This window comes from Gasterosteus aculeatus, chromosome 16 (genome assembly GCF_964276395.1).
Source record: "Gasterosteus aculeatus chromosome 16, fGasAcu3.hap1.1, whole genome shotgun sequence".
Classification (NCBI taxonomy): domain Eukaryota; kingdom Metazoa; phylum Chordata; class Actinopteri; order Perciformes; family Gasterosteidae; genus Gasterosteus; species Gasterosteus aculeatus.
In genome coordinates this window covers 717,386-734,564 of record NC_135704.1, presented here as the reverse complement: position 1 = coordinate 734,564, position 17,179 = coordinate 717,386, and the positions used below count along the sequence as shown (strand labels likewise).

Genomic DNA, 17,179 nt, shown 5'->3' with positions numbered 1-17,179 from the left:
CATTTGACGTTTCTGTATACCTCTTAATTACAGTAGGGCATAAGGTTGGCGGAACATGTCGGATTATTAGCCGAGGGCTTGAGATCTAGATGTCTCAATCCTCAACCAATGGACAATTCATGAACTGTCACAGATAAACATAACTATCTACAGTGCTCCTTGCTGAATAAAAGAGTATAACTGAACTGTATAACTGGTATACCTGATGGCTTTATTGGCAAAAAGCAGTGCAGCTACTGTGCTGTGTCCAGGCAGTCACCAGCAGTTCCATTCTCCTCCGCCATGCCTGCCTCCTGATCCGAGGACACGCAAGGGACACATAAGTATGTAACCCTATCCACAAAGTGGGAGATGTAGGGTCATCTGATCCTCAGTCCAAGAGGTAGCACTCATCTGCTCAGGTGTCGCTTTGTACCAAAGAGTAGGCACGGCAGGAGGGCAGCTATTAGAAAGAAAAAGAGGGAGAAGAAAAGAGCAAAAAGAGTGGAAGGAGAACAGAAAAGGGGAGGGTGACATAGTGAGTTGAGGGGACATGGTCTTAGGCAAAGGACAGTTGAGTGTTGATGATGGCACAATGACAAAAAACTTCACAGAGACCAGTAAGTTGAACAATATTAATAGAACTAATACAGCCTTTTATTTATTCTTAACTTTTTGTTTGTCTATTTAATCTCTACTTCCTTTTTTCTGTACCTTTCCTCGATCAATGTCATCTCCACTTATCCCACGGTTTCCATTTCATGTTTTGCAGATCCGGCTGCCAACACTGCTCTTCCTAGCACCTCAACTCCTGAAACAGTAAGTTTTTTTTTTTGTTGATAGTAATTAGTGATGGAACAATAGATAGAGACATTTTTTTGTTTGATTTCAATGTGAATTGATTTGATGTTTGGAAGGGTTTGGGGAATATATTGGACTTGTTCTCATCTCTGTGGATAGTATAGTGTATCATGCAGGTGGTGATGGTGATTTGGTCTTCAGTAGTAAGCAGTGGTGGTTGGCCAATAGAGGACGAGGTGTTACCCCACCTTGAGCCCAAAGAAAAAGAAAAGATAACATTAAATTATAAAAAGTAAATAAAACGTCCTGGCTAAATGTCAGGAGATTGTTGGCACTTCAAACACAGCCGTCAAATGATGAGAGTTAAGTTGCACGAGGACAGCAGGAAGTCGTAAGTTCAACATGTTTAAAAAATAGAATTAGGCAACGGTGTCTAAAATACACTCTGTCTGAAGTGATTACTCGTTAATTTATAGTATTCAGTACGTCCTTGAAATCTTAGTCGTAGTCATGAGATCTAGATGCATGCTGTTAAATGAATCAGTCATATGGAGTCAGTAGAATCAGTCATTCTCCTCTCGTTTGCTGTCATTTAGGAACCTACGACAGAGAGACCCCAACAACCGGACCCCTCCGGTATAGAGGTGGTTTCCGTGACGGAGGAAGACCTCCCCACTGTCGAGACCCCCAACACACTGAACATCAGCCCCCTTGACAGCTTTGTCCAATCAGAGAAACAATCAACCAAACTTGGAGACCCACAACTTACAGCTATACCTAGCCCCACCATGCCGATTACTAGGGTGCAGACATTTATCAACGGTGAGACCCTGTGAAGTTCTTGAGTAAACAGTACTGCAGGACACAATGGAAATATAGATTACAGCACACAACTACATTGGGATCTGCTTGACATAACATAATGTGAGTCACCCACTGCTTTTAACCAGAATAATAGTTCTAGGTCTTCCAGATTGAGTTTAGCTCTCGGTTCTTTGAGAACAGTTGTTTCATTACCTTAAATGCAACACTTTAATTTAGCTTTTACGCTTTACCTGTAAAGAGGTTTGCAGGTAGTTGAGCTGTGTTCAGACACTAAACAGAAATAAAGAATACATTTACCAGAAGACATTTACATTACATAGAGTTCTAAGTTGTTACACAGAGGGGTTTGGGTTACATTGATACTATTCATATATACAATACAATACATATATAAGTTTTCCAGCTCTGGAACCATGTTGGCAAGTAGCGCGTGAGGGGGGCAGGGTCTTGAAGGTGTTATTTTCTAAATATAGCGTCAGATGCCAACAGAAGTCCTTTAAGGTTCTCTTTCCTTTAGAGCAGGTCTATACCTTCTTATTTTAGTAAACGGGCTAAAAAACGTTGTTTTAAATGTTATTTATCTTATGTCATTTCTGTGTCTTAATGGTCGCGTGTTGTACAGACACTGTAGCCGACCCCAGCCGGACAATGATAAAGCGTGCTGATGTTCCCAGAGGCCTTTATTCGTGTTCATCTGTCATCCTTTTATTTTGATGAACACAAATTTCTTTAGAAAATACTGTAAGCGCATTGTAACAAATAGAACATAAATGAGCTCTTACAGGTGTCAACATTTATTTAAAATTACATTAAAATATTTATGTGAGCAATAATTAAATATTGCTCACATTAATATTTTCTCAGCAAATGTGCAAAATGAAACCTAGCTTTAGCTTAAATGACGGTTTAGTAATTTAACCATACAATACATTAGCATTCAGTTCGAACAATAATACATAAACAAAATATATTGTCCCCATTCCAGCTAAGTGCTCGGCCGTTAAGGAATTCTTATTGCAGAGTAATATATTATATTAATAACACTTTACTTTTGGACTTTACTTTTGCACCGTCAATTCATGTGCTACCATTACCATGGAGCACATGAATTATATTTCAGGTCTAATGTCATAAACGCTTTTCGTTGAGGTTGTCGAAGCTGTTGTTGATATTTGAGCTGTGTGCATATTGTAACATATAACAAAAGGATTTTGCCTTGATAGAGGATGACTTGGATAAAAGCTGGAGGAGCAGACTGTTGGCCCAACGCTTGGAGCTGCTAATCGCTTTGTGCTTCATTGTGGTGGTCATTCTTGCTCTTGCCATTGGCCTGGGAGGTAAGGAGCTCAGTATTGTTTAAACTTTGTCCATTTGGCTTTACTGGAGTCACTGGGACATCTGCTGCTTTTTCTCCAGCAATATTTAATGCAGCCTTTAATTGAGGATAGCCATGCGGGAAACACACAAGGGCAGGTAGTGAACTTAGCTGAAATGAGAGGGACAAAATAAAACAGTGAACGCCGAGAGAGAACAAGATGTAAAAGAGCAACCGCCTTGAGCTCAACAGTGGGACAAGCTCACATACACTGAATGTCTCTATATTCGGAAACACTATTAGTAATTTGTCATTGCATTTGAGTTTGATGAGCTTCTTTGTCCGTTTTCCCGTTTCTGCCTGTGTGTATCTACAGTGGGTCTAAGCTGTGTGGGGAAGTTTCATTGTGGCTCATCGGCTAAATGCATCAGACTGGCGAAGCAGTGTGATGGAGAGGTGGACTGTGACAATGGAGAGGATGAGCTTGGCTGTGGTGAGACACACACACACACACACACACACACACACACACACACACACACACACATATACGGTATATACATACACATATATTACAGTTCACTATGAATAACACAATTTCAGCTAATTAATGTTGTACAGCGCTAATAAGAAAAATGACACTTTCTATATATTGATTGTTCATCTGAGAGTTCATGTGATGATGATGTTTTTTTTCTAGAATTTAGACATCAACTCAGGGTACAGATAAACAATTGTCAAATAATAATGGGGCAAATTCTTACCTGTTTATAAATTAAAGTATTTTTACTGAACTAGAAAATGCATTTCCTGCAGAAAATGCATTGGAATGCTGACAGCTAAAAGCTGAACTGAATTTTTAAACATTGCTGTTAATACAGATATCAGAAGAGCTAAAATTATTTCAAAAGAATTGTTGAAAATACAAAAATGGGAGAAGCTGAAATGAATTTCATTAGATTTGCTGAAAATACAGAAGTTGCGGGAGCTGAAATTAATTAAAAATAAATACAGCAATAACAAACGCTGATATGACTTAAAAGAAATAAAAAAATAAAATGTGTAGTAATATTAGTAGTAGTATTAGTTACAGTTGTAATTGTGGTACTAGTAGTACTCGCAGTAGAAGAATAGTAGGTTTAGTATCAATAGCAGTACAAACACTAGAATTAGTAGAGTTAGTAGTACTAGTATTATCAGCTGTAGTACTAATACTATTAGTCATAGTAGTTTTTGTAGTAACATTAGTAGTAGTTGTAGTATTAATAGCAGTATAAATACCAGTAGTACGTTTTATAGTAGTAAGAGTATTACTATCAGCTGCCGTGTCACTACTACTTGCAGTAGTAGTAGTACTACTACTAGTAGTATGTTGTAGTAGTAGTAGTAAGTATTTTAGTATATTAATATTACTATTTTGACTTGTATTAACCAGTCAAAATATTAGTAGTAGGGTTAGTAATGGTAGTAGAAGTATCAGTTGTAGTAGTACTACTAGAAGTACTAGTAATATTAGTAGTGGTTGTAGTAGTCTTTAAAAGAGCAATACGTATTTTAATGAAACAGCTTTATCCTGAGCTTCATGGTTAAGGTACAGATAATCATTGAGGCTTTTATTTTGAAACAATGGAATTGGGTGAAGGGAAGGAGGGGTTGGGAGACAGAATGTTTTCCCTTCAAACTAAGAAGTTATTCATTGATAGGCCTCATCACAAACATTACAGTAAAAATTCCCTCCATGGGGGATTTACCTTGAAATTATGGAATTGGGGCGGTGGGGGATTTGGGGGTTTAGATAAGATAGTTGAGGAGGTAAATAGAAGAGATTTCTTTTGGGGGAGGGAGCAGGGTTAGAAAAGAGGAGGGATTGAGGGATGGGGAGGCATCTCTTGGGGGGGGGGGGGGGGGGGGCAGCAAGGGAGGGGGTGGCGTCTGTGAGGGGGTGGGAGAGGTTGATAAGGTGGCTGGGGGAGGAAACAGGGTTAGACATGGGGGGGCAAGGAATTGAGGGAGGGGGTGGTGGATGGACTTCTGTGATGGGAGGAGTTTAGAAGATGGCTTGGGGGGTAAGGAGGGTTGAAAAGGGGGGGGTTGAGGAATGGGGCGCCATTTCTTAGGGGGGGAAAAGGCAGAGTTAAAAGGGGGGGGGGCGGGGAGAAGGAAATTTGGGGGGCGGCTTATTTAAGGGGAGGGGGGTTTAGATGGCTGAGGGGGTGGATAGAAGGGATTTTGTTAGATGTCTTCTGTAAGACCTGTATTCAAGTCCTGTCGGACTGCACTAATCAGCTAATCACAGACAGCCACAGACTGCAGCGCATGGGAGTATCCACAGTAACGGCGCACCTGCAATCATTAACAAGCTGCCCAAAGGGCATAGAGAGACAGCGATTTACACAGAATCCACACCTCAAACAAGTTGAATTAGCCAAAAAACTATCTGAGTCAAATCCCCAAAATGATGAGATTTGACGAGACCCAAGACTCTGACGAACGCGTCCAGGTTATTTACGTCTCTGCGGTAATAAATATGGCTCTAATGGCAGTTGACAAAACGTGTACCTTCTGTTTTTTTTTTAGAAATATGTCAGCAGATTTGTATTTGATCCTATGGAGCTTGTGTTGTGTGACTCTCGGGACTCAGGCCAAAAGTACATTTTCTGTGGGATTCCATAGCCATGTGACTACAACCAGCACAAGCATGCCATCATTTTTATCCAACAATGAAGCCTGACGAGTGAATATTGTGACAATGTTGGCAGAAGAGCAATATTTTTTTTACCTGATTCTGACACTGTTGCACTCTAGATCTTCAGCCTTCACTCTAAGAAACGCAATGCACACTAATGTAAACCAGACTGAAAAACTAATGAAACATAATCCGTAATTATGAAAAAAGTAAAATAGATATCAACAAGCTGATTTTTCTAGACTTTGGTGAACATGTTAAAGTTTAAATGGTGTCTGTAGCTGAAAGGTTGGCGCATTGAAGCAGCAGATATAATATTCAAAAGTCCGTTTAATTCTCAGATTTTGTTGCACTGTTGCATTAATGGTTTTAACTTTGATGAAGTTATTTAGAATAACTCCTCAGTTGTTTACCTTTGATTTAATTAACTGTGTCCGTGGGGTAGACACAGCCCCTATAGGGGTAATTGTGGTTTGGGTGAGTGACTGTTCGGATGAAAGCGCAGAGTGTGTAAGACTGCGACTCTGCTCCCTGGTCTGAACCCTCCTAATCAGACCAGGCTCTCCCAAAAACGTCTTCCAGTGACCAACAAAGCCCAAATTATTTACTGGGCACCACCTCGACAACCAGCGGCGAAATTATGACATGCGGCTTACTGATCAAGTTTGGGAGGGAGCCAGAGAAAACTACAGTGTCCAATATTCTTTTAGCGTATGTACACACCGATTCCACATTAACTTTAGTGTCCTCCGAGCAACGTAATCATTACGTCGACGTGAATTACAATCTTGTACAAACTGTATTTACGTTTATCTCTAGCCAGCAGTTTAAGATAAGACTCAATGTTGCCCGCTCTGGCCCCCAGTATACATGTAACTATGGTCCCTGCTTTTGCAAACTTCACGTTCTTCAGAATGGAGCTACCTATCACCAGAGTTGACTTCTCTGCGTGTGTGTCGCTGAGTGGGGAGAAGCGGTTTGAAACGTGAAGTGGTTGGAGCTTGGAGCTTAACCCTCTGAAGACAGTGAAGATGGTTGTGGATTTCAGGAAGAATGCAAGCCCACCTTCCCCCATCACTCTGTGTGACTCCCCCATCACAGCTGTGGATTCCTTCCGTTTTCTGGGCTCCATCATCACCAAGGACCTGAAGTGGGAGCTGAACATCAGCTCCATCATCAGAAGGCTCAGCAGAGGTTGTTCTTCCTGAGGCAGCTGAAGAACGTCGACCTGCCAAAAACGGTGATGGTGCACTTCTACACGGCCATCATCGAGTCCATCCTCTGCTCCTCCTGATGGACCGTCTGGTACGCTGCAGCCACAGCCAAGGACAAGGGCAGCGTGTCATCCGCTCTGCAGAGAGGGTGAATGGCTGCAATCAGCCGCCCCTCCAGGACTTGTTCGCTTCTAGGACCCTGAAGCGAGCTAAAAACATTGTAGAAGACCTCTCTCACCCTGACAAAAACTGTTTGTGCCCCTTCCATCTGGCAGGAGGCTGAGGTCCATCAGGACGGAGACCTCACGCCACACAAACCTCCACTGACTGACTCTGACATCCTGACTTTCTACCAGTCACTCCCCTGCACATCCCTTTATTCTTCATATTTAAATACACTCAACACTTTCACATACACTCACTCGGGTACTTGTGTGGTGTATCAGTTTGCACTTCATTTTAATTTAATTTTTTATATAGTATTCTCTATTCTTCTGTAAATGTAAATTTAATATGTTCATACTTCATATTTCATATCCATATTTCTTGCACTGTCTAAATTTGACTTGTCTTATTGTTCAATGTACGTATGTCAGTACCAACCGCCATGACAAATGTATGGCTAACATACATTGCAAATAAATGTTTCTGAATCTGGTGGCAGCTCAAAAGGATAGAAGAGCAAAATTCCTCTTCAAATGAATATATTCTATTATATATATTGTAGAGGTAACAAGGCAAAATTAGAAGTTTTATTCTTCAACAAAAATAGTCAACTCAAGTAATCTCTTCAAACAACAAAAAACGTCCATCACCAACGAAAAGTGTCCCAGAAGAGAAAAACAGTTCCTTAAAACAAAACTCAATCCAGCTGGCAAGTTACCAGCTCTTTCCCAGGCGTAGGGCCTGTTCCCAGTCAACTCTCTCCTCTCTCTGCTCTCTTCTACCCCTAACCCTTTAAACTCCCCAGCCCTGCCTCAATTAGGTGACTTAAACACCTACAGCTGGATGATTGTTGAGGGAGAAAGAGAGATATATAGAGGTAGAGATAGTTGCCTGTGAGGGTGACACAAGAGAAAGATTGTTAAACTTATTTACCACTATTTTTGTAATATAATAAATGTTGAAAGTTGATCTACAAATTAATATAGCGTCGTTCATACCGTTATGTTTTTTTTGCTAAAATATATTGGATGTCTCTACCCAGTCATACTGTTTTTTCTAAACCAAATAATTGGTTTGAATTCTGAAACGTAAACCACGTGTCATACACTAGTTAGATGCACCGTTAGAAAGTGATTCCAATGGTCCTAAACAAAAAATAGCAGTCATCCAACTCAAACAGTTTAATGAACAGATCAGTATGTGGCAGGTCGTGTCGGTAAACGGCAAGCTGGTATGACAACGGGCTGTGCTGTCACAAAACCAACGGGTGTTACTGAGGTCACACGATACAAATGAGTCATTTTCACAACAAATGAGCACAAATACTGGAAGAAGAATGTGAGATGCAGTTAAAAGCTAAGAAGATTCCTGGTCACCTAACATAACTGCATCTGTTTTATTCTCTGTGTCTCAGTGCGTCTGAGTGGAAGGAGCTCGGTCCTGCAGGTCCAGAGAGGGGGGGCATGGAGGACAGTGTGCTCAGAGGGCTGGAACAACTGGCTGGGGATGTCTGCTTGCAAGCAGCTGGGACATTCCAGGTTTTAACTGTCAATCAAATCCCTCATTTTCTTTTCCACGTTGTCTTTTCACTTTCTCAGCTCTATTTACATGTTATGGTGTGATTTAAGACCCCCTTTTGTTTATCTTGTTGTCTTAATTTGATTTGTCCTGGACTGTCCCCATCTGTCCACAGGAACATAACTTAATCATTCATGTATTATATATAGAAATGTATATGTGTATACTAGTACTAATGATCTAAAAATATACCTTTTCCATCCACGTATTTGGCTTTGAGGTGTGTACACTTCAGGTCAGGGTCTATTTGTGTGTCAACTGTGCCAAGTTGATGTTTGCGACAATTCTGGTGTGGAATCTAAAAAAACACTCAATCCAGGTGACGGTGTATTGAGACAAAGAGGAAGAAGTCTAGCTCTCTATTTAATTAAGGTGGGAGGAGAGCACGGACAGAGCTCCTGTCATTAGTTTGTAAATGGGTGAATGAAGACATGAAGTGTTAGGGTTAGGGTTAAGAGCTTTGATTGGTTAGAAGACTAGAGAAGAGATATACAAGTACAAACCATTTTCCATCACTACGCATATGGTAGTAAGCCATTTTGTGCCTTTTAAGGACGGGGGACAATCGATTTTGAGATTGTGTCTTAGCAATACAAAACCTTTTAGGAGATTCATAAATGCAATCATACTGCAATCTGAAATCATATCATCATGAGATGTACATTGTGTTTGTGTTGCTGTGTGTCTGTCAGGTATATGGAGTCGTTCTTCGTGTCTCTGGCCTCCATTGAGCAAGACCTTCAATACAGCCTGGTGTCCATCAACCTGAGCCAGTCACAGATAATTCAGCTGCAGAATGCCACAACCTTGAGGTAGAACACACACCCCAAAATAATTAAAAAACATTGCAAACTAACAATGCTAATGGTCAGTGACACTTCAATTCTATTAAAATCACAAATTTGCCTCAGAGGCCTCAGCAAATGCTTCACATTTGCTGAGTTTCTCTGTGATCTCATCCCCACAGTAAGACTCAATGCAGCTCCGGGAGGGTGACCACTGTGAAATGTCTGGGTGAGAAAAGAATGGAGACTGAGTGATCCTTGCTTTTTTCTTGACAATCTAAGGTTGAGTCAAGAGGAACATTTGTTGCATGTTTTTATGTTCTTGCAAGTTGCACGGCATGCAAATGAGTGTCTCTTCAGTTCTCAGAGTGCATGAAGGTAAGCACAAGTGTCTTGCCCACTAAGACACACCGATACATTTTTGCCACAGCGTCTTCGACTCCACCCGCAAGGGTAGGTCCCAGGTTGACAGCCACACCCTCCGACCCACCTGGCCGGAGCCTGGTGAGAAGGTTTGTGCCGGTTGCACACGCCTTTGTCAACGCTAGCGTTGACAAATTCTTTGGTGTCCTCATTAAGTGAGACTCACCAGAAGCGGTGCCGACTCAGTGCCTTAGTCCTTTGGAGGCCCGGGTGATATAAATTTTGTGGAGTGAGCCCCCGTAGAACGTTGGACCAAAGGTCCTTCCGGAACAGACTACCCGGCTTGGCCCTCCGCAGCAACTCACTGAATCGTCACTCTCCCAGGTGAGGACGGCTAATTGGCAGGAGGCAGGAAGGATGGACTAGGACGCAGATGAAGGCTCCTTCTCCCCCTGTAAGTGACAGGGAGGGCATCAGGCTCGCCATTGCAGGACACAGTGCGATAGGAGAGCGTGAACTTCAACCGGGTGAAGAATAATGACCATCTGGCCTGTGTGGTACTCCAGGTTCTTGTGGTGGGTCCACACCAGAAATGGGAGCTTGATCCCTCCAACCATCGTTGCCACTCCTCCAAAGCCAGCTTTCTCGCTATTAGTGGATCTTTTGGTTGTGCGGTGGAACAGAACATCCCCGACCCCTAGTGTATGTCGGAGGCACCCCCCTCCGGATTGCTCTGGAATCCAGGAAAGTTGAAATAGTGTGGGAAGTGTGGGGACCCTCGGGTAATAGCAGTCAGGCGTGGAAAGGTGGATGCTGACAGGCGGAGGATTGGGAAACAGCTCGGGTCACCAGTACGTCCTTCCTATACTGGCGAGCCCCGGCCTTTTAACGGACAATTGTAAGCAAAGCAACCCATCTGGCCACAGTACATGCAGAGATTTCTCCGTCGGCGCCGCTCACATTCCTCTGTAGATAGTCCAGTACGTCCCACTTGCATGGGTTCACGGAAGCCGCAAAGCCGATGTGCACTCCGGAACAGTCGGATGAGCAAGGCAAGGTGGTTGCCCCCCGCTGGACGGGCCCGACGCCTTACCAACCATCCGACCTGGATGTGGCGATCCAAATACACAAACTTAATCGTGCCTTGGTCTGGAAATCAATGGCATAATCCGTGACAGAACAGTGGCTCTGCTGAAGCCTATTTAGTCCTCCAGTGACGTCCGGTCCTAAAGACGACCCTCCGAAAACCTTGCACAGGTCGTCAAAGAAGGAAGCGGAGGCAGGAGTACGACAATCCCATTCCGCTGTTCCACACAGGCCAGCTCTCCCTGTCAGGTGGTTCACAGTAAATGCCCCCCTGGCGCTTTCTAACATGAAGGTGCGGGGCGGCAATGCAAAGAGAATGAAACATGTTGTTAGTGATGCGTTGCACCCCTCCGAGACCACCGTAGATGGCCATGGATCCATCCCAGCGGCGATTGGGGATTGGGGCCAGTGGCGGTCACCACGCATTGGTCTGAGCTGTGGCCGCCACGAGCTGCTGTACCTGAGTGATCAAGGTGGTGAGGATCTGGTTCTGATTGGTCAACGACGAGTGAACCTTTGTGGTTTTGGCGACCACCACAGTTTTTTGTTGCTAGATCGCTTCCTTGCAAACCGGGCCTGTGCGGTGGTGTCGTCTACTGGATCCATGTTCCTCTAGACCAGGGGTCTCAAACTTCGGCCCGCGGGCCACATCCGGCCCACTGGGGAATGCGGTGCGGCCCGCCGCCGGCGACGACTTTGGCGTACCGTCAGTGCCACCTCCCCCCCCGTTGATCGTACCGTTCGCCGTTCGGACCGTCAGCGCCACAAGGTGTATAGGTTTTAAATTTTTTCAGGATGGCGCAGCGCTCTGATTATATAGTAGAACATCAGACAACAAAACATCTTGTTTTTAGCTCTCTAAGGTACGATTGCTTGTATTTGTAGGTAAAATAAAAAGTAAACGTACTGACCACATCACTTCACAATCTAGGATCAAATTCATCACACCTTAACCACTTGTTGTCCAATTCCCTAGGGCATGACTTTATCAAATTATACTTTTGCAATCAGATTTAGTGGAACGGAAATACCCCATTAACCTTATATCGAAAGTATACAGATGTTCATAAATACATTGCTGTGAAGTGGGCCAATCCAGAGGAAAACAACATCAGAACAGTCTCGGAATTTAAGTATTTTATTCCAGTAAATTTATAGTGTCCAAATTAGAAAATGTAACCTAAAAATGTTGGCTCCTCAATTTGATTAATTGTATGACCCTGATTAGGGTTAGGATTAGGGTGCTGTTGTACTATTCAGTCTCAGAAGAAACTTGGGAAGACATAAGAGTTACTGACTGATATTCAATAAATGCAAAGATAAAACCTTCAGCTCATGGCATTAACGCAGTGCACGTGAATTACTAATTGTAACCAAAGTTCATGCTTTAGGGGTTCACACGCCTATCTATGACTCCCCATTCATCTGTCCTCAGAGTGTGGTTCCAGACCCCAGTACAACACTCGTATCGTTGGCGGTAACATCTCCAAGCCGGGTCAGTTCCCCTGGCAGGTCAGCCTCCACCTCAACAGTAAACACGTGTGCGGAGGCTCCATCATAACGTCACGCTGGGTCCTCACTGCAGCACACTGTGTGTATGGGTGAGTTGCTTAAACTCAATCCATCTACACATGAAATGTTTTACTGTACAAGCATTCAGAAGAGAAGAAGAGATGTGTATTAAGGAAAATTACCAACTAGTTTGTGAAAAGGGTGAAAATCTAATTAAAGTTCCTCATGGGTATGATTAACAGGGAAAAGTAAAAAAAATAAATAAATAAAAACCCTTCTCTGTCCAATCACTTGATTCTGAGGACCAGGGTTTTGGGCAGAAATTCCCTCTAAGTGTCTTCTGATTGTGCAGCTGTCAGCCTTTAAATGAGAGGAACTGAAAATGCGATGTATGGATGTGTTCATTTGAGTCACTCTCTCCCTATTGTGAACTTAAAACAATTACACTTTATTAGGAGCAATGGCAAGGCTTGATAGGATTGTAGGATTGACCGCTAGAAGAAAACTACAGACACTACTAGGATTAAAAGGGATACTATCGCATTTGTTGTTTCTGATAGGAGAGGTCACAGTTGATCTTCGCCCAAATAGATACTGCAGCTGAATACTAATCAAGGATAAGGCAGGAATCTATTCGGTGCTCCTTGGTCTGAGAGTCTAATTCTAAGGAAACCAGTTCTTGGAACTCCTAGGAACTACTCAGAACTACAGAAAAACAATCATGGATTTAAAAGCATGTTTTGGTAGCAGCTGATTTGAAATAGATCCCATTTGATAAGCACGGATAACAAATTGGTGTCATAAATAGTAATGTGACTAATAATAATAATGAAAGTAGCAGAGGATGTCCGGCAAGACTACTGCATGAACAACCACCATCAGCTAGAACCACCATCAGCTAGAACCACCATCAGCTGGAACCACCATCAGATAGAACCACCATCAGCTGGAACCACCATCAGATAGAACCACCATCAGCTGGAACCACCATCAGATGTAACCACCATCAGATGTAACCACCATCAGATAGAACCACCATCAGATAGAACCACCATCAGATGTAACCACCATCAGATGTAACCACCATCAGATAGAACCACCATCAGATAGAACCACCATCAGATGTAACCACCATCAGATAGAACCACCATCAGATGTAACCACCATCAGATGTAACCACCATCAGATAGAACCACCATCAGATAGAACCACCATCAGCTGGAACCACCATCAGATGTAACCACCATCAGATAGAACCACCATCAGACGTAACCACCATCAGATAGAACCACCATCAGATGTAACCACCATCAGATGTAACCACCATCAGATAGAACCACCATCAGATAGAACCACCATCAGATGTAACCACCATCAGATAGAACCACCATCAGATGTAACCACCATCAGATGTAACCACCATCAGATAGAACCACCATCAGATAGAACCACCATCAGCTGGAACCACCATTAGATAGAACCACCATCAGATAGAACCACCATCAGATAGAACCACCATCAGATTGTCACAACAGGGTGGCGGAAGCAGAACTCAAATGCAGATTTGCAAACAAAAGGTACAAAAAAATGCATGGAGGCGGCAAACTACAAAATAAAACAGGACACAAACCCACACTGTGACGTAGCCACCATCAGATATAACCACAATCATATATAATTTGACTTCTAATATACTGCCCCTCTAATATACTCCCATTGGGTTTCCCTGTATTATCTGGTGTCAGGTTCGCATACCCTTCCATGTGGGTGGTCCACGTGGGGCTGACGGAGCAGCCTACCCACGGGGCTCAGTCTCTGGCAGTGGAGCAGATCATATACCATACAGGCTATGAGTCAGGAGAGGACTACGACGTTGCACTGATGAAACTGGCCACGACACTGCCTTTTAATGGTATTGATTTTTATTTTCATTGCTTGCTGAATACTTACCTTGTTTTAAACAGTATCCTGTTCTTTGTCCATACACACAAATGCATCCCGGCAATTTTACACACTCAGAAGTGACCAAAAGATTCAGTTTAGTCCCAAGACTATGAGGTGTCCTTTAACAATTCACGTCAAAGTATGGTTCAAATCAGTGATTAAGCTGTCTTAGCCGGTTTAGGTTAAAAAGCCAGGTGAAATGTAAAAAGGAAAAGCATTCATGGAACTGAACTGACCCAAATCACTTTTATGTCAAATATACAATGGCAACATACAAGGTCAAACCTGTGCCATTTCTATAACACTTTCAATTCAACACCAGGAATCAGGAATCAGGAAATACAGTCAGAACATAAAGGCTACATCAGCAGCACAAGCTGCTACATTCAATGTAAAAAGACCACCACAGAACAGGAATAAGGGAGATAGCACGACGTGCAGCCACTTTGCCTCTGGACTACTTCACTGGGAGGAGAGGAGACGGCTGGGTCCCAACCCAACAGCAGATGTTACACGGGTTAGAAGCCCCGCCGCTGGCCATCCGAGTTTAAGAGCTAAAAAAACGTACAACCACAGTAATTATCAGACCAGCACCTCTCCATAGTTTCCATTTGCATATCAGTGATATTATTTTCATAATAGTGATTGCAGCCGGCATATTAGAATAAAATGAGACACCGATCTAAACATACTGTATATCCCAAAACACATTGTTGTCCACTTCTGGTTGTCTGGTTGTAAAGCCACCCATGCGTGCTTATAATGTTTGTCTTGCTGATTGCTGAGTGTGCTTTTCGCCATATAGAACTCAGAATCCCTCTCAGCTTAAGCCAGTTTTAAAGTCAACGTACACATTGTTATCTGTTTTTCAGTCCTGTGAGACAAGTGCTCTCTCCTCTATCCCTCTCTCAGGTTTCTATGTGTGTCCGTGTTCTGATGTGTAAGTGTTCAATCACTCCTTTTTCACTGTTTTCACTTCACCTTTGAGTGTGTTGCAGCCTTTGGATGTAATTACATTACATGTATGATTAATGATTGTTCGGTAAGGTGGAAACTGAGCACACACATTGTTGAGTACAGTTCGGATGCAGGTAGTGTTAATTTTTATTTTTATTGATAACTGGAAAGTTGACAATAATCCTCACTGGTCGTTGTGGGTCATCCACGTTCTTCTGTATAGGCTTTGTGGCGCCCATCTGCTTGCCAAACTTTGGGGAGGAATTTGAGGAGGGCACTATGTGCTGGATCTCTGGATGGGGAGCAACGGAGGATGAAGGTGAGTCGGAGTCGGGAGCGGATTTGTACTCCATTATTTCAGCTGCATACAACTCCATTCTTAAATAGGGGTAATGTAATAAATACTTGAAATCATGTGATTTTTCCAGGGGAGACTAGTGTGGTTCTGCGCTCGGCCGTGGTGCCCCTGCTCTCCACTAAGACCTGCAACCAGCCGCAGGTTTACCAGGGCCTCATCTCCTCTTGGATGATCTGTGCAGGATACCTAGAGGGAGGAACTGACTCCTGTCAGGTACACATGCTCTTCATAAAACTTTGATCAAAGGTTTCAGGAAAGGCCCCTGAATGCTGTGTCCACTGTCCACTCAGTCCCCACTCATATCAACACCTTCATCACAATGTTGTTTATTGATTCCAACACAATCTCGCCAGGAAGCTGATAAACTGAAGCTGTAAACTGTCAGAAACATTCTTACTCAACACCAGTGTAAAATCATCAAACAGGACATTTATTTAATGTTTTCTCCACCACTCCCGTTGACACTGTCAATTCAGCTTCGCTCATGGAGATTACAAATAACAGTTGCTGTGGTCACCTGTAGTCTCCACACAGACAAAAATTTCTTGAAGCTCATGAAGCTGTTTCTGAAGCTGTGGGACGTTGGTTTTTCTTCAGGGGGACAGTGGGGGTCCTCTGGCCTGTGAGGACTCGTCTGTATGGAAGCTGGTTGGTGCGACCAGCTGGGGAATCGGCTGTGCTCTGAGGAATAAGCCAGGCGTTTACACGCGCATCACACAGGCACTCAGCTGGATCCGCCAGCAGATGGAGGTCAGTACACAACCGGCTGGGTCCCTTTGGAGAACATCCCAATGTCCCCCCTGAACCCCGACCCCTCCAGGACTTAACTGACCTCACCTGGTCAGTGGTTGAGTCGGAGAGTCTGAGGGCTAGCATCCTGTTTTGACTGTCACATTGCAATGACTTGTGGGTAATTTCCATGGGCTAAATCAGCATCCAATGCTGACTTAAGGAAAGGGTTCATAAAGCGCTTACTCAGCGACTGGACAATGGTACAGAACCAAACCAAAGAGGAGCGCTCCTCCGTCTGTACGGGACGGTGCGGGTTGGGAGAAGTACGGAGTACTGACGGCCATCTGTACGAGCCTTCTGGGGCTGCTTCCACAATTCCATATATTAGACTGGTCCGTAGTCTTGAAGCAGGATTTGTTCATATTCTAAGACATTAGTTTGACATGACGCTGAAGTTGTACGTGATCATAGTTACACGATTTCAATCGTCAAGGTAAAATGTCCCAATGAAGTTAATCGAGCAAACTGCCCAGACAGGATTCCTCGTCAGCAGGCTTTTAATTTTGAGATAAGAAGAATGACTACGGTGGATGACTTTCAAACATCTTAAGTCAGACTTTGATGAAGTAGAGTAGTCAATGTGAGAAACTTGCATAATGGTTGACTTGACTACCATCCACAACTAAGTAATTGTCCATTTCTGTCTTTCAGAGAGAAGAGGCTCACAATCGTTCAACCCTGAGCACAGACTACTGAAGCACCTGCTCATCACTGTGCATGGCTTAAATGGTTCCAAATGACAAAAGAACACGTTAGATAAACCATGACACGAGTCAGGTCATGTTGAGGCAAAGCTGGTGGGGTTAAGAGACTGTGCAC

The 17,179-nt window shown here is 43.3% G+C and overlaps 1 protein-coding gene across 1 annotated transcript; it reads left to right on the top strand.

Annotated features, from left to right (window-relative positions):
• The first annotated feature begins 574 nt into the window (after positions 1 to 574).
• tmprss3a (transmembrane serine protease 3a) lies at positions 575 to 17,176 on the top strand. The gene is made up of 14 exons (XM_040202088.2): positions 575 to 599; positions 752 to 798; positions 1,377 to 1,602; positions 2,829 to 2,942; positions 3,297 to 3,413; positions 8,400 to 8,523; positions 9,256 to 9,375; positions 9,531 to 9,577; positions 12,233 to 12,398; positions 14,055 to 14,221; positions 15,434 to 15,529; positions 15,639 to 15,781; positions 16,166 to 16,318; positions 17,012 to 17,176. The coding sequence occupies exons 1-14, from the start codon at positions 575 to 577 to the stop codon at positions 17,054 to 17,056; spliced, it is 1,590 nt and encodes a 529-aa protein (XP_040058022.2). The 3' UTR covers positions 17,057 to 17,176.
• The last annotated feature ends 3 nt before the right edge of the window (positions 17,177 to 17,179 follow it).

Coding starts and splice junctions, on each gene's coding strand:
- tmprss3a (XM_040202088.2), top strand. CDS start 575: ATGACAAAAAACTTCACAGAGACCA. Junction 799..1,376: donor GCACCTCAACTCCTGAAACA/GTAAGTTTTTTT, acceptor GCTGTCATTTAG/GAACCTACGACAGAGAGACC. Junction 9,376..9,530: donor CAGAATGCCACAACCTTGAG/GTAGAACACACA, acceptor TCATCCCCACAG/TAAGACTCAATGCAGCTCCG.